General features: G+C 41.9%; 2 protein-coding genes across 2 annotated transcripts in view; one reads left to right on the top strand and one right to left on the bottom strand.

Annotated features, from left to right (window-relative positions):
• The first annotated feature begins 2,582 nt into the window (after positions 1-2,582).
• Positions 2,583-4,423, top strand: ARL11 (ADP ribosylation factor like GTPase 11). Its single transcript, XM_064176105.1, has one exon. It carries the CDS (start codon positions 3,109-3,111, stop codon positions 3,718-3,720), a length of 612 nt encoding a protein of 203 aa, XP_064032175.1. The 5' UTR covers positions 2,583-3,108; the 3' UTR covers positions 3,721-4,423.
• A 4,876-nt stretch (positions 4,424-9,299) lies between these two features.
• Positions 9,300-24,440, bottom strand: part of KPNA3 (karyopherin subunit alpha 3) — a 46,353-nt gene continuing 31,212 nt past the window's right edge. Inside the window, exons 8-17 of the mRNA XM_064176092.1 lie at positions 22,869-22,955; positions 22,301-22,470; positions 21,183-21,227; positions 18,625-18,756; positions 17,658-17,786; positions 15,971-16,075; positions 15,764-15,835; positions 15,499-15,661; positions 14,536-14,630; positions 9,300-12,085 (exon numbers count right to left, since the gene is read on the bottom strand). Of these exons, the coding sequence (XP_064032162.1) occupies positions 11,987-12,085; positions 14,536-14,630; positions 15,499-15,661; positions 15,764-15,835; positions 15,971-16,075; positions 17,658-17,786; positions 18,625-18,756; positions 21,183-21,227; positions 22,301-22,470; positions 22,869-22,955 (1,097 nt within the window). The 3' untranslated portion in view covers positions 9,300-11,986. The remainder of the gene's footprint in view (positions 12,086-14,535; positions 14,631-15,498; positions 15,662-15,763; positions 15,836-15,970; positions 16,076-17,657; positions 17,787-18,624; positions 18,757-21,182; positions 21,228-22,300; positions 22,471-22,868; positions 22,956-24,440) is intronic.

Raw genomic sequence — 24,440 nt, forward strand, 5'->3', positions numbered from 1 at the left:
ACTGAAAATGTTATTAAAGCTTTATACAGGTGAAATATTGATATTCAGAGAAACAAAAAACCAGAATAGAAGGAATTATTGCTTAAGACACTAGGCAGATAATGTGTGTTAACTTGTTGCTGACTTTGCTGATCTCACTCTCTTACATTGATAGTCTCAGTTTGCATCTTTTTTGATAACAGTACCAGGTGACTATGAAGTGTTTCTCTCAAGTTACCAAGTTGGGAATATCTGAGATTCAAAATGAACAACAGCATGGCATGGAATTACACCACAAATCCTAAAGCAACCTGAATCAGCAGATTAGTTTCTAAGCATATGTTGTTGAAACTGGAGATAATGAAAGTGTGTATAAGTCACAGGTAAATCCAGTCTTAGGAGAATTTATAGTCTTGGCAATTATAGATTGTAAGTCCGTTCTGTATCTGCAGCTCTATATGCGACCACAGTGAACAGTCATGTTGGCAGCAATCAATGACCTGTTAAAGGATACTGAAAGAAGAAAACTTTTCAGTTTCCCTCCCCATTCCGTGTTATTTTTTCCATCACTCAGCTGTTTTCATTCAAACTGCAGAGACCTGAGGTACGATGAATCTGATATGAAAACAATCCAGAGCTAAAGGTCATCTGTAAGCACCAGGCGTTTTATTCCAATTCTGTCCTGCTGTCCAAGGCAGGTACACAAAGCATAGCTACAGCGTGGGCCATCGTTCAGAAAAAACGGCTTCAAGGCAAACCTGCCGCAAAAGGCCTGAGGGCTCTGCAGAGGGAAGTCCTCCTCTCATCAAAGCCGGAGCTCTGACCTCCGAGGTTTGGCTGAGGCTGTTGGATGCCTCTATAGAAAGGTACTCCGTGAGAAATGTGTGGGACAACAGTGACTCTCGGTGGCCAGCCAGGTAAAAAGCAGTTTCTGAATAGCCACAGTTTGATGGTTAGGGTTTGTTTGGCTTGTTTTATTTTGGTTAATCTTTTCTGCCAGATAGGTAGTAAAGATCAGTTTGTCGCTTTTGTTGTTGATGATGATTTCTTGTATCTTTTTGACACATCTCATTTATGTTATAAAATGTCTCAAACATGTCAGCTAAGACAAAAGCTAAGAACAAATGATCAAACAAAGTGGCTCCTGCCCGACACAGGGCGGGAGAAGGAGGAAAGAACGAACTGACCTTGTTGTGAGTTTATAAAGAGATAGCAGAATTATGGGATTGAATAACAATTTTCTAGTGCCCAGAAGATTTTTTTAACCCTATAAGCTGGGACAATGGGGAGGAAGGTTTTCCCAAATGGAGAACAGGCACATGAAGGAGGCAGATGACAATTTAACTTGTTTTTTAAATGGGGAACTCAGACATACATGTAACCCTCTTGCAACAGCATGCACTGCAGAGTGTGCAAGCAGTTCCTTGAAGGCTCAGGATCCACTGTACATCATAGTTCTCTTTTTTTTAAAGATCCATCTAGAGAGCTTCCTGCTTTTTCCATTTATAAACTGGTTTCAAAAAAGATCACTCATGATCACAGACTGCAGGATTTATCACATGTGCTGGTTAATACTCTACACTACCTGCTTAGCTTTTGGATCAGCCTAAAGCTTGACAACAGCAGTGCATCTTACATACCCTCAAGTTCTACAAAGCTTGGGAGGGTTCTTGGTATCAACCAGCTCTGTGGGTCAGCTATGGAAGAGATGTGTCTCATAGAAACATCTTGCAAAACATAGTCTGTAGGACCCTTTGTAATCCAGTGCAGCCTATCTGGGCTGGACTCAGTGTTTTGCTTCTGATTCATCTTCCTTTCTTTTAAAGATGGAAAAATCAACACACCTTACCCCCGAAGTAAAAAGTATGCTGCTGTCTGGCCACCAGTCACTTAGTCCCTGACCAGACAGTCCCTTCTATGTGCTGAACTTCACTCCCAGCAACGCTGGCTTAAAACATGGAGACACTATGCAGAGATTCTTGCTGAGGAGACTATGCCTCCTGCAAATGCATGGAAGTCCTTCTTTATCCTCACACGAAGGTAGCTGGAGAGCAGCTCTGCTTTGATGCCATGACATGCAATTTACAGCTGCCTTCGGTTCTGCTTGCCTCTGAGCAGCAAAACCTGACAAACGAAGAAGGCAAACACTGGCTTTGCTGGGACTATGCTTGGCTGCCTTCAGCTCTTGCACAAGGGACTCTGCAAGCTGTTTCAGCAGCCCATTTTTGCCTCTCACATGTAAAGTTCAAGTGGTGCTGTCTTGTTAAGCATTTTTTTCCTTAAAGATTTCCCCCACCACTCAGCCACGGAGAACTGACTTTCCTTCACTTGCAAAAGTTACAATGTAGTAAATACTTTGATGTAAAGAATTCTACAGATTTTCACCTCAGGGAATGCATTTTGACTAGTTGTATTTCAACGAGACATTAAAACAACAAACTAACAAACCAAACCCCCCCCCCAAAAAAAAACCCGCCAAACCAAAGCATGCTTGTGTGCATTTTTTCAAGTTGTTGTCATTGCTGTCTATGTGCCAGGTCATAAAAGCTGACGCTATGGAGTCTGGGTTTGTACTTTTCGCCGTAAGACCGACAGAAAAACGGTCACTTCTCTTGGTGCTCCTCTTTCAAACCGCACCCTCGAGCTGTGATTCAGCAAATTCCCAGAGCAACCCTGCTCTGAAACCCAGGTTCCTCCTCGTCCTCTCTTGCTGGGGGTGGATTTCCCCTGCAGAAACCAATGAACAAAAAGCTCTCTTTTTTTTCCTGTACGTAATGAAGAGGAAAGTTGCTCCACCATCTCTCCACCTCTTCCTGCATGAGATTGGTACTCTTTTGCACCAATCACTTCAGGTTGCAAATGCAGATGGAAGTGAGCGGCAGCGGAGCTGGGATACAGAAACTGTTCTTTCAGGCAGCGCTCCCTGGCTGTGCTCCACGCATAAGTAAGAGCTCTCACCGCACTTCAGCTAGGAAGAGAAGGAAAAGCAACCTGCCTGTGTCTGTCTTAACAAACCTCTGGTGCTTTCTGGGAGAGGCAAGACTGTGTACTCTGATACTAACTGACATTAACTGACACTTGCCTTTTTTTTGGCTGTAATTGTCCTGCCGCGGTTGAGGCAGCATCTTGATGGGGAAGCTGATCTCCAAAGGCAGTCGCAAAAGAGATGCTCGAGTTGTCATGCTGGGGCTCGACTTTGCTGGCAAATCCACCCTTCTATACAAACTGAAGAGCAGCCAGGCTGTGGAGACCTGCCCAACAGTGGGCTTCAACGTGGAGTCTCTGCAAACACCCTGTGGCATATCCTTCAACCTCTGGGATGTTGGCGGACAAGTTAGCCTGCGGGCAAGCTGGCCTGACTACCTGGAAGACATCAGCATCCTCATCTTTGTACTCGACAGTGCAGACATCGCCCGATTGCCTGAGGCGATGGCAGCACTGGAGGAAGCCCTCAGCCACCCCAGCATGGCTGGCGTCCCTGTCCTGCTGCTGGCCAACAAGCAGGAGATTCCAGGAGCAATGTCTCCCACGGAGCTGGGGGAGAGGCTGCAGCAGAGGCGGCTGGGGGAGCACCGGTGGATGCTCCAGGGGTGCAGCGCTCATACTGGCCAGGGACTGCAGGAAGCCCTGGCTAGCCTGGGAGAGCTGCTGCGAGATTTAGAGCAGAGCTCTCCATCCCAAGAGCAGCCCCTCGCAGGGTCAGCAAGGAGGATGGAAGCTTCAGAGGAAGCCCAAACCTGAAATGGATCATCTCAGCCTCCAGGTACCCCAGAAAACAAACAGATGTGCACCAGGCATGTGCCACAAAACACCCAGCCATTCATCACCAAAACCCATCAGGAAGACCTCCGAGCAGAACTCCCACCCTGGAGCATATTCAGCCCCATCTCTTGGACTGCAGCTTGTCTCGCTGTCACCAGGCTCTGCTCATCCATTGCACATGTGTCCAGTGCTTCAGCGGGGATGCTTTTTGCCAGAGCAAGATAGATTCTACCAGAGATGTGCACAAGGGACAGAGGAGGCTTTCATCTTTCTGTGGAGGCTAGCCCAGATGCAGCTGTCCTGATGAAGTGATCCCCACAGCGAGGTGTTTGAACATGCCCTGTATCGCTTCTCTCCAGTGTTTATCAGCTGAAAAGGCAGCAGCTGCTAAATGATAATGGCTGAACTGCAGCAGCGTAAGTGCAGAACTCTATAAACACTCAACAGCTCATTGGTTACGCTTTGGCATCTATGAGTATAATCTTCAAACCAGTTAGGCTTTGATGGTGTAATCTGGTTTCAAGCATGGTTATATATTTATTTCTGCATTTCTTGGTTTGGATCTTTCTTTTCCATTCATTGTTTTTATCAAATACTGAGTTCATGAAAAGAATACCTAATTCTCCTTGGATGATATTTAAATATAAAGAAACAAGACCTGAGTTCCAGATGCTTGGAAACACATCTGTGTGGCCAGTCAGTACCTCAGTATCTCTGAATATCCTCGTGGTGACCTGGGCAGCAAAGATGAAGCCCCATTTCTCAGATGTTTTGAATCTGGAGGAGACCACACTACAGGCAGTGATTGGTAGCCATGACCTAGCCCTTTGAAATGCCAGTCCTAGAGGTGGGATGCAAAAGCCTCTGTGTTGAACTGGGATGCCAAGGGCTGATGTTTCAGTCTTGCACCTCGCATCGTAGGAAGCAGAGCACTGTACGTAGGGGTGGGGAATCGGCAGTAGTTTAACCTCGACACAGACCAGAGTGTTGTCCTGACGATGTGTTACTCCTCACTGGCTCTTGATATGTCCTTTTGACTCTACAGGATTGTTTGCTGGTGATTTAAAAAAGGCACTGAAGCCTCTCTCTTTCCCTGTGTTTTTTAGGGCCTCTCAAGAGAAAAAAATGACAGCAAATAGAGGTAACCAGCACACTTTGGTAGATAGCACCAATTAGAAACTAAAACAGTGAGGTGAGAGTTGTGGAAGAAGGGGTTGGTTTTGGCAGCCTGAATGCCTGGAACTGATGAAGCAACATCCTGGTTACCAAAAGTATTCTCACTTCCCTTGAAGCAGTAATGTGTCAGAATGGCCCTTTCTCATGGGGCATCATGTGATTTACCACCCTTGGGTTCTGGAATAAGGTTTTTCTAGATGTTTAGTCACTGAGCTCATTTATGCCATTGTTACAGACAGTCAAAACAATACCAGGTCATAACATTTGAAACAGCAGCACAGAGTTTACTTCTAATTGCTATTATTCTTTTCTTCTGTGTTGGCAAGTGTGTTAAAACAAGTCAGGCTAAGGAGCCCTGCACTGCTCTAATCAAATGCTGGAAGGCTGTTCATCTGGCAGCCCTTAAATGCTTCAGTGGCAAAACTCCTGCCCAGTTCAAAGGGAGCAGCATGCAGGTTTGCAGAAAGAAGCCCCTCTAAGGAGGGAAAATTGTTACCTCTTTTTCTTGGTTATTCTACTGCCACATGGAGTGGCAGAAATTAATCTCTTGAACATCTGTGCTTTGGGACTCCAGCCAGGAGGGCACCCTCAGACTTTCCATCTTTGTGAGTGTGTGACAGATGTCACAACCTCTGCACAGCTTCCTAAAATAGCACAGCTTCTCTCCTAGTATCAGACAAAAGAAAAATCTTTAGAATACTTCTTTGGTTTCTCACAAATTTGAATTATCAATTGTTTTTTTTGCTCCAGAGCCAAGATTGCTTTTTAGCAGCTTCTCTGGCTGCTAAGCTTATCCCCTTGCTTTCCGTGATGCTACCTGTCTCAAGGCCAAAAGGAGAAGTTTGGAACAGCAGATTGTTTGTCTTTTATTTACTCTACCCCCCCCCCCCCCCCCCCCCCCATCAAAAAGTGTTTACTTGGTTCTCATAATGAAAGCTATTGCTTGTGAATAGTTTCACTACTGTTTTTATCTCCCCCCAACCATTGTTATAACTTGCATCTTGCCTCCAGACACTGCTAGTAGCTGCCTACAGTTTCGTCAGCTCTCTTTAATTGACATGGCCAGTGTTTAGTTGCTAATATGTTCTGCTTTTCCATGGTCCTGAGTTTAGTGGCTATGAGCTAAATGTATTGGCAAAAGTGGCTAACTCATAGGATAGTGAGGCTTAGAAAGGACATCTGGTCCAAAACTATGATTAAATTAGGTTTCTCATGACCAGGTGTAGCAGTTCTGAATGTCTCCAAGGATAGAGGTTTAACAGCTCAAAGTCTTGAGAGGCACTTGGCTATTTTCAACCTTTACACTGATGTAACAATTGTGCATTGATCTTCCTATTTGCCATTCTTCTGAAAACAAAAGCCATACCGGTAAGTATCTGTCCTTGCTTGGAGCTGTCAGTGCAGTCTCCTTGCCCAGGGCTATCAGATCCTCCAGCCCCAGATCCTCCCATTCCTTCTCTGCTTTGCAGGGATCACTCTTGTGAGAGCTGCCTCTTTCAAGGACACTGAGACACACCAGTCATCTTTCAGACTGTTATGAAAGGACATAGCTAATTACTCACTGAGGTACTAACCTTTCTCTAGAACTGGTTTACAGAACACTTCAGCAAGCCCTTTTTATGACTTTGAGTTCAGCACAGAGTTATCTTTTAATTTCTGACAAGAAATTTTCTATCATGAGAAAGAGGGAGAGCAGCAAGCTGGAAGAAAAAGACCAACCATCCAACCAACCTACCAGTATTAAAACCAATGCAGGAAGGACTACTCACCTTCTTCCCTTCTCCTCAACAGCACAAGAAGGATTCACCTTTTCCCTGTTCTCATCATAGCTTCCATATTTCAGCCAGCCCATGACACAGAACAGCTTCTACTTGTGCATTAGCTGTTTTCTGCTCTTGGCACTGTTACTTTGCTTTTCAATGGACCTAGGTGCCATCAGCCTTAGTTACTGATGTGGCTTCTCTGGTGGGTTTCACCACAGGGCCTGAGATCAGAGGGAAACCATGCGACCCCAGGGCTGCAGGGTGAGGGCATGAACGCTTGCCAGTGAGCTATTTCTAGAGGGAACGGGCAGCCACAGGGCACGTGAGAGGGAGCTGTGACCAGCTGTAATGCTGGGAGTGTTAGAGCAGCAGCCAGGGACCTAGGAAATGTCTGAAGTAAGAAAAGTCAAGAGGAATATTTTGTAAAGCTATGAAGAGCTTTGTTTTGCACAAAAAAAGAGTAAGGAGGCTTTTTAAAAGGGGCCCTCTTGCTTTGATACACCTAGTGGCTTTAAATCAATTTCTCCCTCTTAAAGAAAGCCTGAAATAGCATCTATAAATATTCACCACGTCACTCACCACCAAACAGCCAAGGAGCAAAACCACATGTGACCTCACCTCCTAAAAAATCATTAATACCCTTGCCAAATGGCATTAAAACCCACTCATGCAATTATGACTGAGACAAAGGACCAAGGGCAGCTTGAGACATCACAGCCCTCAAGGGGCTAATTAAGAGGCATCTAAACTTCCTGATGCTTGCTTTTTCCACGATGCATTTACTTGAGTCGCAGCCCTGAGCTTGCCGTGGAGATGTTGTCAAACGCACCAGGTGAAGGCTGGCCTTTGGGCTAGGGCCTCAGTGATGCGCCCGTGGCCTGACCGCCTCAGCCTCCTCCCGCCTTGTACTTCCTGCAATGTCATCTGTAGACAATTCCTGGAAAAGGGAACAAGGAAAAATGAAAAAACCCCATTTGGCCAACAGCTGTGAAAGGCAATGCCAACCCAGACCCTGGCAAGTGTGTCACCCTCTGCACACACCCCTGCTTGCCTCTCTGGAGTTGGACCAGAAGCATAAAACTCTGCTCCAACACAGTCCAACATCTGTCACCTCCAAAGCTCTAATGCTTTAAATTATGCCAGTAGCACTGTGGGCTTGTCTGCTAATTGAGAGAAACAGCCCCACTGGAGCTCCCAGAGCTGATGAACTGGTTTTTAATTGCCCCTCAGGCCTCAGATTTTTATTACATTTTCTTTCACCTGTGCTGACTAACCACATCTGGACGGGGCAAAGAGGTTTGTTGATTTCAACAGGCCACAGTCACTAGTACAAACAAAACCTGCCTGGTGTTTGGCAGCAATGTGGTAGAGCTCTGCTTTGCCTTGGACGAGAAGCAGTATTTGCTTTCTTAACCAAAATGTGGCAGCCACTGGTTTCTGCAGTTTTTAACCTCTTATTAGTTAGTAGTCACCTTTCCCAAGGTGCAGTGTCCACCAAAAGCCTCTTAAGTAGCAAACCACTTCAGCTCCCAGAGACAAGCAGCAAACTGGCCTCCATGTAGCAACTCTGGGCAACTACATACAGTCAGAAGCAAGTCATGCACACATTAGATTTCTCTGGTGTAGTGGAGGGGCATAACCTGATTTGGGAGGTCAGCCCCTGGCCACAGAGCCTGCAGCCAGCAGTGAAGCCTGCCCAGCAAAGAGCTATTGCCTCACTGCAACCACTGTTAGCTCCCACACAAACTTAGCTTGGAAGGAACAAGATAGAGGGAAGACAACTAGGCAGCTTTGGTAGCAATGGCACACTCTACAGGGCATTCTAGATCAGATCAGCGTAGCACAACTGGCCCAGGCTGCTGTTCAGTCCATGGAGGATTTTAAAGGTGTGCCTGTCAGTGATCTTCTTACTCACTTACCTGTTTAGCAGATCAAGCAAACAAAACAAAGTGTCTACATTTTTGGAACTATGGGGAACATTAAGACATCTCTTAGGCTTTATTTGATCCAAATAAGATGTCTCTTAAAACAAAGTATTCTTTAGTCCAATATAGTGTCTTTTAAGTCATCTAGGTAGGACCTGGGGGACGGTTAACAGGTTGCAAAAAAAACAAAAAACTCCAGCACAATTCAGGAGTTTTGTTTTGTTTTGCCAAGTGAAAACCAAAGGAGGCAGAGACTTTGGAAATGGGATTGGAGTCTTTTGAAATCTTTATCCTTTACATCCTCAGGTAAAAGGATCTGCAAAGATTTCACGATTGTACAAGAAGCTCAAGTCCATCATCAGCCTACTCACGGAGAGGAAGGGGCTTTTCCTTGTGACTCACCCAGAGCAAGGATGCAAAGTCAGAGTTGCAGAGTTGCAGGCTCCGGTCAAGCAGTTAAAGAGGTTTTCCTCCACGGGCGGTCACGTAAAAGCAGGACTCTACACAAGTCTCCAATGGCTTAGATCAATCTCCTTGAACCTTTAAAATGAAGTTGCTATTTCATAGTTAGGTAGATCAGCTGCAGTTCACTTACCATGCCATTCCCCTCCTTTCCTCCCCCCCCCTCCACATAATCTTTTGGGAAACATCTCCTTAAAATGTATGATACTCCCTACTGGAACAGCATCCAAAGTTTCAGAGGTGACTGAATTAGCTTACTTTATTCGTTCTGGTAACAGACTTCAAACTTTGATGCAGAGTTCAGCTAATATCTAGTCAAAGACAAAAAAACCCTAAAAGTCCATCCATGAAGACTGATCAGTTTCATAATCTTCAAAATAAGTTCTTGATTTTTCTTTATAGTATTTGATAGCAGCTTTTTATTGGTTACAAAACCTAAGCCCATATACAAAATTAGGAACACATTTAGATGCCTCTTTGAAAGAACGTTTTAGTCTATTTTAACTGATAGTTTAAAAAAATAATAAAAACAATGCAATTTTAAACACTGTTCTGAAAACATAAAAGTGCAGCAATATACTTTTGTTTCCTTTATTAACTATGAAATGGTGCAATCCCAATCAAAAGCTGATAAGGTCACAACAGAAAGAACTGAGCAAATGCTTTGTCCTGCCTTACCCAGTTCTCCATGGTCACTTTTAATCTGATGCATTGAGTGCAAGAAAAGGATCAAATCTTCACAGTAGTGGAAAACTGTTGTTTCAGTATCAATTCGTACGTACTCTCCAGGGCAATAGTGAGTGCAGGCTGATCAGGGTATCCATCAGTCTATATGGCCTAGAGGGAGACTGAATTAGAAGGGGGCAATATTCGTTCACAGTAACACCTGCTGGAACTCTGAATTTCACAAAAGCTTTGTGACCTTACCTAACTTTGACTTCTTACTGTTTAGTTTGTTTTCCTTTAGCGAACACCACACAGTTTCAAGATTTTTAGACTATAGTGTGTGAATAGGATGCAGTTACCATATGAAGCTTCAACTCAACTTTTGGGAAAAGAAAAAAGGCACAATGAACTTCAACTCAATTTTATGTGCACAAGAGTTGAAAAATCTGAGCCACCTTAAAGAGAAATTGATTCTAAAATTTATAAAACCTATAAATAATCAGAGGCCAAACCACTATATTAAAACAGATTATCTAGCAAGTAAAAATCTTGCAGTTTAAACATACGCTTGTATCCAGCTGTGATACAAGACAACTCACTCTTTAAAGTGGCTCCACCTTGGCAGATATATATTTAATGAATGCACACCTGCTATGCGTTGTTCATCAGTGGAAAAACAGCTGATCCACAAAGCTCTGATGGCATCTGTCCTTATCTTCATCACAGTAAATACAACCCACATCCAATAGCTAAAATTAGTTTAGATTCTTTTTCTATCCCTTCACATCAATGCATTGGGAAATTACACCCAGTAAACAACAGCAACAAAACCAGTTTGTGTGACAGCTTACAGAATTTACGAGTTATCGACCTCCACCCCAGCAGTGCCAAGATCCCTTTGGAAGCGACTGGGTCAGGCGGTTTTCCAAAAGCCAGGACCTCACACACCTTGTGTGAGGTTGCTGAATGTGCGCTGCACATCAGGGTTATGCTGAGCAACGGCAGCTTCCGTACAGCCTCACACGTCAACCAGTTTGCATCTTCTGTGTTCGTTTGTGTTTAACTCACGTGAGTAAGAGCTGAGACTAATTTCTGAGTTACTCTTCCAATACTCCAAGAGTGAAGCTTTTATGACGCTTCTAAGTAGTTGCTGGTTTGTTGCCAACCACATCATAAGCACTGGTTACTAAGTAAAAAATAGTTTAAGACTAAATTACAGTAAACATGAAAGCTCCACAGTTTAAACCCAATATAAATCAACCATATCCAATTATCAATTTAAAACAAAATATACTGACTACTGAAAGTTGAAAGCAAGATTCTTTTTAACTAATACATTTTTTGGACAGAATTTTTTGTTTGTTTGTTTGTTTTCTACAGTCTGGGACTCTTGCTTTCAGCTTAAACAGAAGTTCAAGTCCATAACAGGTTGTAGCTCAGGTAAAATACCATGCACAGCATTTGATTACTTCAAAACAGCAGGAACACACAGGCTGAAGTGAGTGGTCAAATAGGGCTCGCTGTTCTCAAAAATCAGGTATAATGGCAAAAGCTTTACCAGTCCAAATCTACAGTTCATTCTCCAACCCTGGTTTCTGAGGCAGTTAATGAACACACATCAATTACTGACAGCTGAAGTAGTTTTCTCGTTTGTTTTAAGCTTAAGTGTTTAATCAATTGCCAAGTGTTGTTGGTTTTGTTTTGTGTTTTTGAAGTTACTTTTGTTTCAGTTTCACCAATGAAATGCATTTGGCTTGCATTTTTGTATCTACTCTTCCACATGAAGTATATGAAAATATGTTTGTGGAGGACGATGAAGAAGGCTCAGAGCAAACTGGGCCCTTGTAAAGTCTTCCAAAATGTAGGCATCATACCAAAGTGTCTTGATCCACAGCGCACCATTTTCCAAAGAAGCTACTTTTCCATGGAAAGCCAATGTGCCACCACTATGGAATATTTCTTAACAAAACTGCAGGCTGCGCTTGTCAGCACGTGGCACCAGGAGGAAGGCAAAAAAAAGGTAGTTGGGACTGTTAAAAAGGATTCTGAAACAGTTTAGGAGATCATGCATATGCATTTACAGTCCATGTGAGTGTGACGTTTGGCAACTGCAAAGTGACCGATACATGGCTTGCTTTAGAAGCATCAAAACGAAGAGGCATGTGTGTCTTGGAGCCTTTTGTTTCTTCACTTGGTAGCCATCTGGTGGTGCTTCGTACTGGTGTGGGACAGAGAAGCTGCACTTTTCTGAACTTAAAAATTAAACTCTTTTGTTTGAAGATTGGCCGTTGGGTCGAAGTTGTAAGTACCTCCTTGAGTGGCTTCAGGAATGAGACTGGGATCTTCATCGATCTGTAAGACACAACAGGTACAACACGTGAGAGGCTGACCCTAGGCACACGTTCGTACGTGTAGAAGAGACTAACTAATGGTCACATTTCCTTTGCTTTCAAATAACAATGCAATAGAACCAGACCAGTTGTTGCAATTTAACTCCTCAAATATGTTTAAAGAGGAGACACAACCCTGTTATTATACCACTAGGCAAACAGAAAACTGTACTGGTTAGAGATGGGGTTGCTGCTTGGCCAAAGCAGTTCCTATTTTAGCTGTGTGATTTAGTTTTCAATATCATTTTTTAGGACTTCTGGAGCTGGCCAATCACTAGCTGTGAAATCCAAAGTTAGATTTGTACTTTCTCCCATTTTCTTTCAAAGTGGAAATAATTTTTATCAGCAGCTGATAAAAATCTTTACAGCAAGCTTAAAAGAGTAGTCAGCATCTCCTATCAGAATAGGAAGGATCCACAACTTCAGAACAGCTTCATACAGCTCTCACAGGCACAATCCACATGTTTTTTATGACCAAAAGCAGTTCATTACTCTATGGATATCTAATGAAAGAGCACCAACATCCACCTGCACACAAGTTCCCCAAGTTTCTTCAGAATTTAGGGAGTTACTGCCTCTAGGAAGAGCTAACAACATAAGCAGTGGCACTGATACACACAACTTTAAACACCATGCATCTTTCACACCACCAACTGCACCTATGCTCTGAGCATGCTACCTCTACAAAGCAGGCTGCAGGAACCATATGCCTTATGTCAAACCATGTGTCATTCTGAAGTAGGTATGAGACCCTGTCAGAGGGGGTATCCAAATAGCTTCCTGAGATGTGGGCTTGGAGTAGTGTGGATTTGACTTTGGGTGACAATACCTAAAATTGGAGGGAGAGATTAAGGCCTTTGGCGACAGCAACAATCCACAGGAGGAAGAGTGGGGCAAGTCAAGCCCAGATGAAGATCGAATCTAGTTTCAGAAGGCTTTACAAAATGTTTAGTACCCCTGCTTTCTGCAGGGGTACTAAAAAATAACTACCTGAGTTCACATGCCTTTAGCACAAGCTGAAGTTGTGAAGTCATTAGTGCTAGCTAATGCCTGTGTACTTCACAGGGCTCAGCAAAGGAGCAGATGGAATTAACAAAGAAATACTAACTAGCAGCCAGCAACATCTCTTGAGAATAGAGAAGATCCCAAAGTGACAGAAGGCAGGAATATGCCCTGGGCAGTCAACCCTAACACTGCCAAGCAGGCTACCGTAACCCCTCTCCTGCATCCCTAGGGCAATATGGGTTATTATTTTCACCCTTTTTCCTTTTGTGTACCAGTCCTCAAAGAACAAAAGTTCTTTACCTACTTTTAGTTACACTGTCTGAAAATCTGTCTGTCTTTGTGTGTAAACTTTTATGTCCCCACCATGGAATTTCTACACTTTTGTGTTTCAAAACCACAGACAACATGGTAACAGGACAAACAATCTGGGGTAAAGTCTGCCTCCTGAGTAAAAGAAGTATATTCAGTAAATGAAGTCGCCTGTGTTAGTTTACTTAGAAAGTAAAAGCACAAAAGGGGAACTAATCTCAAAAAGGGCATTCTTCCACCTAGCCTGACTAGACTGTGCTCTTCAGTTAGTGCCACAATTCTCAGAGGCATTATGCACACCATCAGAAATTGATCGCAGAATCATTACATGAGTAGGGAACTTCTCACATTTCTTATCTTCAGGTGACTAACTTTTCAATCACATGATGGGCCCATAAACTGAAAATTAACAAGTCCTAAAGCTAGGTGGTGTCTGGAGACTTTAAGGGAAGAATTGAAAACATATTCCTGCTAGGATGCAGAACTCTAAACACGTGGGAGGGCCTAGGAAATAGAATTATTGTCTTCAAATTGCTTGTTGAAGTGCTTCAGAGGCTTTCACAAGCAGCCAGCAGAAAAAGCTAGAACTCAAAGGGTCAAAATACCAAATCAGAGTGTAACAAAATATTGGTCTAGATCAATCGGATGCAGGAAGTGTTAACAGTTTTGATGCAGCTCTTCAGTGCAGAATCCAGACTAAGCAATGACAAGGCTGAAATACAGTAATTCATCTGAAAGTAAGGCTCCACCAACCCCTCAGACTGATGTATGGTGAAGTCAAGAGAGAGCCAGAGAACTATTTATATTCTAACTACAAACAATTACATGTCAATTTACATGTCAGCGTAATAAAAGTAGGTCAGTGTCAATCAACTTAGACAAAACTGGCGCAGTCTTGATGTTGTTCAAGAAAATTCTTATTATGGAAATCCTCTTCAAAGACTCTCAATTACAGGAAGCTGTACTGAAAATGTGAGCAGGAAAAGCTGACTTTCCAGATAATGCATGTTCACGGCAGCTGGAACCGAGGCACGGCGACAAGATACTTACTGAGCTAACAGAACAGTGCATATACTCTTCATTCCTTTGCATACTTACATCATCACCAGAGAAATACTGATCTATGATTTCAAATGCTAGTTTATAAATGTCTTCGTTCTCATGCTGTTGCAAGGCTTCGATTTTCTCTAGCCCTGAATAAATGAGAAACGGAGAAGTTTTCTAAATTGCAGCTGGAGTTACTGACTACTTTCACAAAAACAATGAAACACTACTACTGAAACATACTAGAGAAGCTTGCAAATACTAGCTACAGAGCTAGCTTTCTAGAGAGAAAGAAAAAGAAGTGTGTGAATTTCTGCGTGCCAGGGAATATCCCATTTTATGTGCAGAGCTTAGTACAATCTTCTCTCTTTTTAGATAAAGCTCTCTGTATTTGATTTTTAAAGACTTTCTCCACTACAAAGCTTTTGTTTCTGTCATTTTTCTTTCTCTGCATCTCCCAAATGGAAGTGGCTACATTTGTGTATTGAATACTAGTTTAAAACAACAAGGCAATAAAGTCTCACAGCAAGAGCAGTTCGAAACACTAGTCCCTTTTTAAAACTGAATATGGAACAATTAAAGGGAAAAACTTGCAGTGTGCTAAGTTCTTCAACACCCTTTTACTGCTATCTTCCTTTAATACATTAATTAGCAAGTGTAACAACCTGGACTGCGGTATCTAAAAGACTTCTCATCCCGCTTTGGTCTGTAATGAAATTATGATCATAACTGCTTCCAAAGCAATGAACTGAAGCGAGAATTGTGTGTTTTACCACAGAACAAAGGATATGCAACAATGGAAGGAAGCACAATTCTCATTTAAACTGAAAAAAAAACCCCTAAGCTACAGAAAGCTCCTTCAATAATTGCCTCCAACATGACCATCTCTAAACCTAACTAAAATGTTATGAGTGTCTTACTTGCTTATTCTAGTAACCCACTGCAAAAAACCGCTGTGGTAAATATCAGCAGCAGCAAGGGGAAGACAGAGTAAGATCCAGCCTGATAAGTACTTACCTCCACACTCTTCTATAATTTCAGCTATTGTGCTAGCCTCATCACCAGCCATTATCAGGATGTTTTTCAGACCATCCAGGACAACCTGTACCACTTGCGAATCCTTTACTGAGAGTAGATTGCAGAACGGTGGGATTACATTTTGCTGTACAAGGTATTCAACCTAAATTAGGAAGTGAAAAAAAGGTGCTTTCAGCACTGTGCTTCTTACAAATTACTGCATGTGCAATGTTTTAGTAAAGACCTGAAATCCCACTGCACCTACCTGATCTTTTCTCCCACTTATTGTCAAATTGCTAATCGCCCAAGCAGCTTCCTTTTGTGTTCCAAAGTCTCCCTGAAAAAGAAAATTAACAGCTCATTAAAATAAGCATGGAAACATCTGTCAAGCTTATTATTAAAAATCACAGAGTCCTCATGTCAGGTTTATAAAAAGAGAATGACAACTTGCATAGCTGGTAGTTTGACTGACCTTAGCCAGCTGGTGTATGATCATAGGGATTAGCCCAGCATCTATTACAGCCTGAACTTGTTGCTGGTTTCCTGCTGTGATGTTGGAAAGGAACCAAACTGCTTCCTACAATTGGACAAAACAAAAACCAAAGCACTTTTGAAAAATAACGAACAAATGAGGAAAAAATACCAAACCAAACCAAACAATCTCAAAACCTAAAATTGCACCATGACCAATTACTAAAAGGAACCTCCAGGTTTCCTCCTCAGCAGCACCTGCAGCACACAAACTTTCATTGCACTGTGAAAGCCAAATATGCAGATCAAGGTAAAACTGGTATGACTAATTAACAGCCAGATTATTACTTACACTTGGAGTCTGCAACACTAACTTATACCATACATCCACTTTGGCTGGAGCCACACCTCATGTTTGAAACTTTCCATGAGTTTTACAAAGTAAATAGAACTGGTAAAACCTCACAGAAACAAGGACTTATCCTACTACTGACAGCTCAGTAGTAGCTTTCTGTGCTGCTACAAGGAAAATCAATCCAGTTCCTATTTTCTTCCTGCAACGTAAAGTGAAGCTCTCAAAGCTCCTTCAAGTGTCTAACAGGACTCTCAGTCCTGAGACACTACTCAGCAGTTATCTCCTTTGGGTGGTTCGCTGACATAGCTAACATAGATCTAATGGCAATTACACATTCATGGTTACAAAGGTGCACACTTGTCAAGTCAATACAGAACATCTGAAAAAGGCTCCAGCCTTAGCTGAAAGATGAACATGTGGCAAGGAGCCAGCTATGAATTTCTGTAGGGAAAAACATTTTTGCTTTTGTTTGTATTTGTCCCTTGCAGCATACACTTAAAACTCAAAGCATTTTAGACTCCCCTTACATAAAAATAATTCCCTTTTTGATATTCAAAGAGAGCTCTTCATCATTCTTTTGTGAGAGCTAGAAGGGCAGACAGACACAAATCAGAGCAATTTGAACTGTTGACTATAATTCCTTCAAGCTCTTGAAACTGAAAGGGGCTGAAGAAACAGAGAGCCTTTACCAGCAGATTTCCCTTCAAGGGTACACTAAGTGAGAGAATCACCTAAACAGAAGAACCTCCTACTCAGGCCCATCTTTGCAGTGAAGAGGGCACAATGTTAAAAAAAACTGCAAATAATGTGACATACAGCTCTAGAAAAGAGTGCACTGATCACTTTCATCACACTCCCTCTATTCCATCCAGTCCTTGCAGCAGTGAAGTTACTTCTACCAAAAGTAAGGAGAGGAAATGCAGTGACAGTTTTCAGTAAAGGACAGTGGTACTCCCTACTTCAATGAAGCTGAAGGTGGTCAAGAGCAGAAAGTCCACTACGAAAAATGTGAAGTGGAAAAACTGGATCAGTCTTCCTCAACCTGTAACACTCTCAGGTATAAAGAACTGTAATGCAGGCCAAGCAGTTACCCACTTTGCAAATGAAACAAGGTTATCACAATCCAAAGTGAAAACCAGCAGTTCTCCCAGCAAGCACCAGGTAGCAAGAGCAATGTGTGGACCCTCACTACCGGTGTTTGGCTTTAGCTCAGTTAAGCACTAGCCTCAAAGGCTGGGCTTTATACAAAACAGCCTGCAAGTATCAGTTGCAAGAAACTGTGAGCCTGTTTTGTTTTTTAAAACAAGAAGTGTTAGGAAGAAACAAATCATACCTTGTTGATCTTCTCTTTTGGATGCGTCAGGAGATTTGGGAAATAAGACAAAACATCACAATTGAGAACAACTTGTGTCTGTTCATCAGTACCAGTTACTATGTTGCCTACTGCTCTCAGTGCTGCTGTCTGAATATCCGAAGTGGGAAGGAAGAAAAAACGGCATGTTAAAGGCGTTGCTGTTACTTATGCTAAAACAAAGATCATTTTAAGACATCTCTTTATAAAAACACTGCAAAATACAATTTAGCACTTCATCCTCTGAGCTACATCCTAAAAATGGGTACTGTTTCATGAAAACAGAAACACACAGTACAGCATTTCACTGAACAGACACACTGCAGCTCTTCTCGAAAACTGTGAAGACCAGAAATTAAAAGAACGTTAAAGCAAGAGAAGAGTTGGATGGTTTAGAAAAGCCAAGCACACACTAACTCACTTTAATTTTCCTCTGTCTCTGAAATTAACCAAACAAGCTCAGTTAACTTTTGTAGCTAATTAGAAATTTACTTTAGTAAAAGTACTTAACAACTGCAAATATTTTAACATCCAAAAGATCCCAAAATATTAATTGATTTCCCTAAGCTATTCAGACAGAATATGCACAACCACGTACGTGGCAACGGACAAGAGAGTGCACAGAGCCTGAGTTCTGGAAAATGTAAAATCTGCTGCCATTACACATTTTAGGACTACAAAGAGAAAGCAACCCTGGCAATCACATAATGCAAGTTAATGGTTAACCTGACACTTAAAATTACATTAGAATTGTTTTGTTCCAAGTTTTCCTTCTTATTCATTATCTTTTTCCCATCTGTGTAGGTAACATTTTCTGTTCAGTCTTGCCTACAACAAATATAGCTACAAATGGAGCTCATCTCACTACTCCACTAATACATTCTGTGAGGCACATTGTTTTGAGAATAGCTTACAATGGACTATTTGACAGCAACTGACCCAGACTTACTTGAACTTTAACCTCCTGATGACTCAGAAGGGGAACTAGAAAAGGTACAACTCCTGAATCAATCACCATTTGTATCTGTTCATTTCCACCATCTGTCAAGTAGGACAAAGCCCAAACAGTGTCCACAAGAATCTGCAAGTTGGAAAGAAGATGATTTACACTTTGAACACTGAAGTCCATATAACAGAGGCTTTATAACCATTCCATATTGGGAGGGGCAGAAGAGCATGCAACTTAAGTTACAGAAAAAGGAACAGGATTATAACAAGGCCTAATGAGTTAAATGTTAGACTATTGTATGAGGCCATGTGCTCCATAATAGTACTTTCCAGCTGTCCTCTCTCAAGTACCCCTTTTAGTTAAATGATATGTTTCAGTGCATAAGGTGATAGCATACATCCTGTCTCAAAGGTGATCCTGATTTGCATTTCAACAACAGACAACCAGCTCAGGTAAGTACTGCAGCTAGTAACCTTCTGAAGAAAATGACAACCCAGCCTCCTGGCACAGCTGTAACTTGTTAGCTGTGCTATCTCTGTTACAGAACACACAAGTTCCCTTGGTCTCTAATCTATCTATCTACACATTTTTCCCACAGAGCAGTTCTGAAGTGAAGCTGCACACTGGTCTGGATGTATGCCTTTCTCTGCATTTCTATCAACATAAAAATCCACAGGAAAGAGAAGGAGTTCTCATACCAACCAATGGACTAGCAACTACTGTAAGGCGGCAACTGTTCAAGCCAAGCGAAAACCCACAGAGAAACTACTGCCATGCAGAGCTATCTTAGTATCTTAAAGAAAATAAAGACCAAGTCCCTGATGATTTGATAAGGATAATTTGAGAGTCCTCAAAAGAAAATAAAGGGACAAATGTTACAGTCTTTGCAAGGTAAAATCTGAAGCAGAAACAAAGCCAGCAGAAACAGGGATATCACATTGCAGAGATGGACAATGTTAGGATCTGCAGGAAGAGAAATCTGGACCCCACTGGGGACATCATCTGTTGATGTACCTAGATCTATTCTACTTTTAAAAGAGACATTCATATAAAATTTCCAAGTATTAAGACAACTAAATACTACAGTACTGAAATGCAGGAAGAACTCCAAACTCCTAACCCACAGGCTGCTTAGACTCAGCTCCAGGGACCAGACAGCACAGACCTAACGTTTTCTTAACACAGCCTGCTGCTGCCCTCACCTGCTAATGCCACAGGACAGCAGAATGTGCTGCAGTGGAGCCAGTATTGCAGCAGAAGCAGTGAGAGATGGTGCCTCACCAGTTTACTGCCCCACAGCCCTGCTGGTGACAAGAGCAGCAGCAGCCAGAAGCGCTTACAGGACTGTTGTCTGACCTACCTGCATGACTGACTCATCTCCAAAGATAGGTTTGCTGCTCCAGTACAGAGAGGCTGAGACCAGACTGGTACCTCCAAACTAGCACCTGACTCTCAGGATCAAAAAGACGGGCACCCTAATTGAGATCAGTCAAAACCTGACATCACATAGTCTGGTATCTACTTCAAGAAGCTCTCATATAACCATTCCTTGTAAAAGCTTTCAAATCTGACAGGGAAAAAAAAAGCCTATGTGCTAGAATTATGCTTGGTTTTGCTATGAATTCCTATTCATAGGTTTGTCCAGATTACAAATTGGGAAGTCACCATGTGCTGTCTCTTACTCTTATCACACTGGGAAAATCCTGGCAAAGTCCAACATTAAACTGCTAGCAAATACCTTGTGCAGCTGAGGCCGCTTATTGTTAATCAAGCAGCAGAAACACCACTACCACAACGTAGAAAACAGTTCCACCAATCTTATGCTCTACCCCCAGACCCACCACAAGAGTTCAGTTCCTGCATCCCTGAACTGAAGGATCATAATAAGGAGCAAGGGTCAAAGATACTACAAAGCCCTGACAGGAGAAGAGCAGCTCACTACCCCTTAGTTAAAAAGATCTTTGTTCCTGAACTCCCGGTACAAGACTTCAGGAGGTAAGTTCACCCCTCCAGGGCTTGACTTAGAAAATGTACATAAACCTATGGGAAGTAGTGACGGTTTAGTATTAAAAACCTGACTAAAGGTTGCCAAAGGTGCCACAAAAGAGAAGTTTCCTGCTGTTTAAGTAAATTTCACATGTGATTTCCTTAACCAGTTTGAAAATTCAGGCATCCAACAGGTTAGGAAAGTCAGATTTACTCACACAAGCAGGTATTTGATCAGACTGATAGCCAGAATTATATATACATTTTCTGCCTGTGTTATATATCATCTATGCACAATTGTCAATGGGGACAGAACTAAAGTGAAGTTGATGTTAAAGAGGGTACTTCTAGTGCTCAATTCTACAACATAAAGGGCAAAAAAGCAACTTCTAGGAAAGACATTTCTGAAACTTTCATACTCTGACTGTAGTTATATTAGTCTTTGTGTTTAACTGCACATTGACTACTTAATGACACACTGACACACGAAACCAACTTTGCCATTTAAACACATTTTCTCCCTAGAGAGAAAAGAAAGAATCTAAACATCTCAAACTTTAGAAATTACTTACATTTATATCTGTATGGTAAATGAGAACACACAATGCTGGCAGAATCTGAAAAGAAGTTCAGTAGTCATTACAGTGTAATAGAACTGGCTGCACAATCACAAATGCCAGTGCTGCAGTCTCAAGCTAGGCATACTGCGTTCACACATTTCCCAGGAGCTGGCCACTCCCTCAAAGGAGGTATAAAACAGGAAAAAATATCACATTGGAAATTTGTAAGGACACGAGATGACACTTGGAAAAACACAGTACCTCAGACATGCAGGGCAGACTGTGTTTTGCGGGCAGACAAGTAAACATCCTTTGCTATTCTGAAAGCCTTCTTACCACACAATGTAATTAGAAACATTCGCCCTCTTGCCTCTTGAAGTAGAATTTGGTTTTGTGTTCATATATTAATAAAATACAAAACTGAGCCTTGCTAAGGCTGCTTAGAGCAGGTTTGGATTTTTACTTGGTAAAATACTACTTGTAAAAGTTTCTCCATTCTCTGCTCAATTTTCAAAATGTTGACACTTACTTGCTAACAATATTACACTCATGGGGATTAAAAAACTGTATCTACAACATGGAATTTATCTTAAAGAACTTCATGTACATTACAACTCATTCCAGTCAATGGCACAACTTCACCAGCTGTGTCTACTCTAAAAGCACATTTGCTCTGTTCACCAGTTTGAAAGGATTTTCAGATGCTTCTTTCTCAAGCAGGGCAATGATACTGACTACACGCTCATAGGCTGAGCTAGTCAAATCACAAGCTACACTGCACTTACATTTGCATTTACTGAAAATAGTAACATTTGAATCCTTCACGTACAGAACCAGATTTGTATCCTTCTTTTGATAACAACATGAAGTACTGAGCACATTAACACTTCTAGTGCTTTAATTCTTTTGTTGGGTCTGTTTTAACATATGCCTTATTCAGCTTCTGATGTTACAAACAGCTTTATTGCATTCTTCTTAAGAAGCATCAAACTGGTCAAGTCACTTACCAACTGGTAAACAGAACAAGACTGTGACAAAAAACATGCATAAATTCATAGCATGACAGTGTAAAACATTTGGCCTCTAGCCCAGAGCATAAAAGATTATCTGTCTCGTAATGCTTTATTTACCTCCTGAACTGTCTCCATTGGCGGTGGGGGGTCCTTATTTCTGCAGAGATTTACAATGACCCATGTGACGTTCCGAAGGAAGGTGATGGGAATGGAGGGATTGATGAAGGACAGAAGAGGTTTGACAACTCCCAGTGATATGACATAATCTCTACACTGAGGACCATCACCTACAGAAATGAAAATTGTTGCAAAAGAAATTACATTAAAAACAAAAAATCTTGAAATGTATGCAATGATATGTTGGGATACTGAAACTCTATGTTTCCTCACCAATAGCCTACTACTAAAAGGTGGTGTTCAATTTAATATACATACATACAGATATGTATATTTTACTAGACACAAAATTAGTATAGAATTAACTGGTAATATTTTGTGCAGTAAGCAAAACTATCCTTCATAAAAAAAACAGGATGTGCATATGTAATTTTGGCCACAGGAAAAACTGTATTAAGCCACAGAACTCAGAGGAAACATAGTCTTGTATGATAATGCCAATGTTCAAGGAGTCAAATTCTAAAGTAAATGCTCCCTGAATTCAAGTCATTGTAACAGCAAGAGTTACCTATAATATTTCCGAGAGCCCAGACAGCTTGCTCACAAACATTCTGGTGTGGTGAATGAAGTAGTCGCAAGAAGAGAGGTACTGCATCTGCAGAAGACAAAGATCAGACCTGATTTTACCGGAACACGACATGTGCACAATATTCTCGTTAATACAAAAGCCTCTCTCCCACACCTTGCACACATCTCTGTTATGAAGTGTCAAGTATTTCTATACTCATCTAGAGAGGGGGAAAACCAGACTTGAGAACAAGCCACAGTTTTAACAACCATGCTCCTCACATTTAAATATGTCCCCATCTTTCTAGAAGAGATATAGAAGGGCCTCAAGTATGTAGTGCCAGGTGTCATGCCCTAGTGATTGAGATTTTCCAGGTGTCCAAATCATGACACACTCGTAGCAGAACGACATGCCCACTCCTGCAAACACACTTCCTCTCCTCCCTAAAGGGGGCTATAGTTAGTTTCCAAATGCAGTGAAGATCTACATCCATCTGCCAGTCCTAAGACATGTTTTCATTTGCTCTTATGTAATACAGGCAACGTACCAAATTAAGGAAGCAGTACTGATTTTAGATACCAGTCTCTGCTGAATACATCTAATGGAGCTAAGAAACCATCCCTCCACTATTCCTATACACTACCTGCCTTCAGACAACCCATACAGTTTGAAAGACAGTAATCCTTGTAGCAATTTTTAGAATCCATATATGATCATACCTATTCCCCAGAGTTTTAATGTTGAAGGAAAGAGTATTTTGTCCTGCTTCAGATTTTTTTTCAATTGCAACACAATTCCTGAACAACTGTGAGTATTCTGTTGATAATGTAGCATGTGATAATGACCCAACCCCCTGATGTATGCTCCTGGAAAACACAGAAATATGAAGAACAAAGACAACCTAAAATTCTCCCCTGCCCTAGGTGAGTAGCTCAGTAATTGCCTATAAATGACAAGTTAGGAGGGACACCACCACACTGTTGTTTAAGAACACTTTCTCTGTTGTTGTAACAATCATCCCACTTCCATTACCTCAAGTGGAATATTCTAGCTTCCTTCTGAGTGACTACTGAGATTGTAATTCAGCCACGCATGTATTCAACATGTTCCAGAGACGAGGCTCAAGTGTGTATCCTAGATCGCAATCCTGGTATGCTTTCAACAGCAGGAGAGAAATGCTTTCTTATCAGCACCCAGGCAGCAAGGCAGCCTGAGAAAACACGAGGTGCAAGTTCTCTGATCTACCCTCTCAAAAAATTAATTACTTCTGTTTCAAACTGGCTCCTGTCAGGGTCTACTCTGTGCGTACAGCACTTTGCCTCTTGCGCTGTCCTTCCAACTGCCATCTGTCCCTCTTCATTGCAGGAGGCCCTCTTCTTTTGTACTTCATCTGCGCCAGCCTCGTCTACAGCTGCAAGGGCCTATCACTTTGTTTCTCCAAACCACTCCTTACCTAAAGGGAGTGCAGTTGGGAGGCTGTTTTCTCTTAGTCACTGCCCAGCCAAAGCAGCAGGCCTTTTGCACTAAACTTCCATTTTCTCTTTAGAAGCAAACACTGGATAATGAGTTTTG

The sequence above is a fragment of the Pogoniulus pusillus genome, chromosome 3, assembly GCF_015220805.1.
Source record: "Pogoniulus pusillus isolate bPogPus1 chromosome 3, bPogPus1.pri, whole genome shotgun sequence".
NCBI classification, from domain to species: domain Eukaryota; kingdom Metazoa; phylum Chordata; class Aves; order Piciformes; family Lybiidae; genus Pogoniulus; species Pogoniulus pusillus.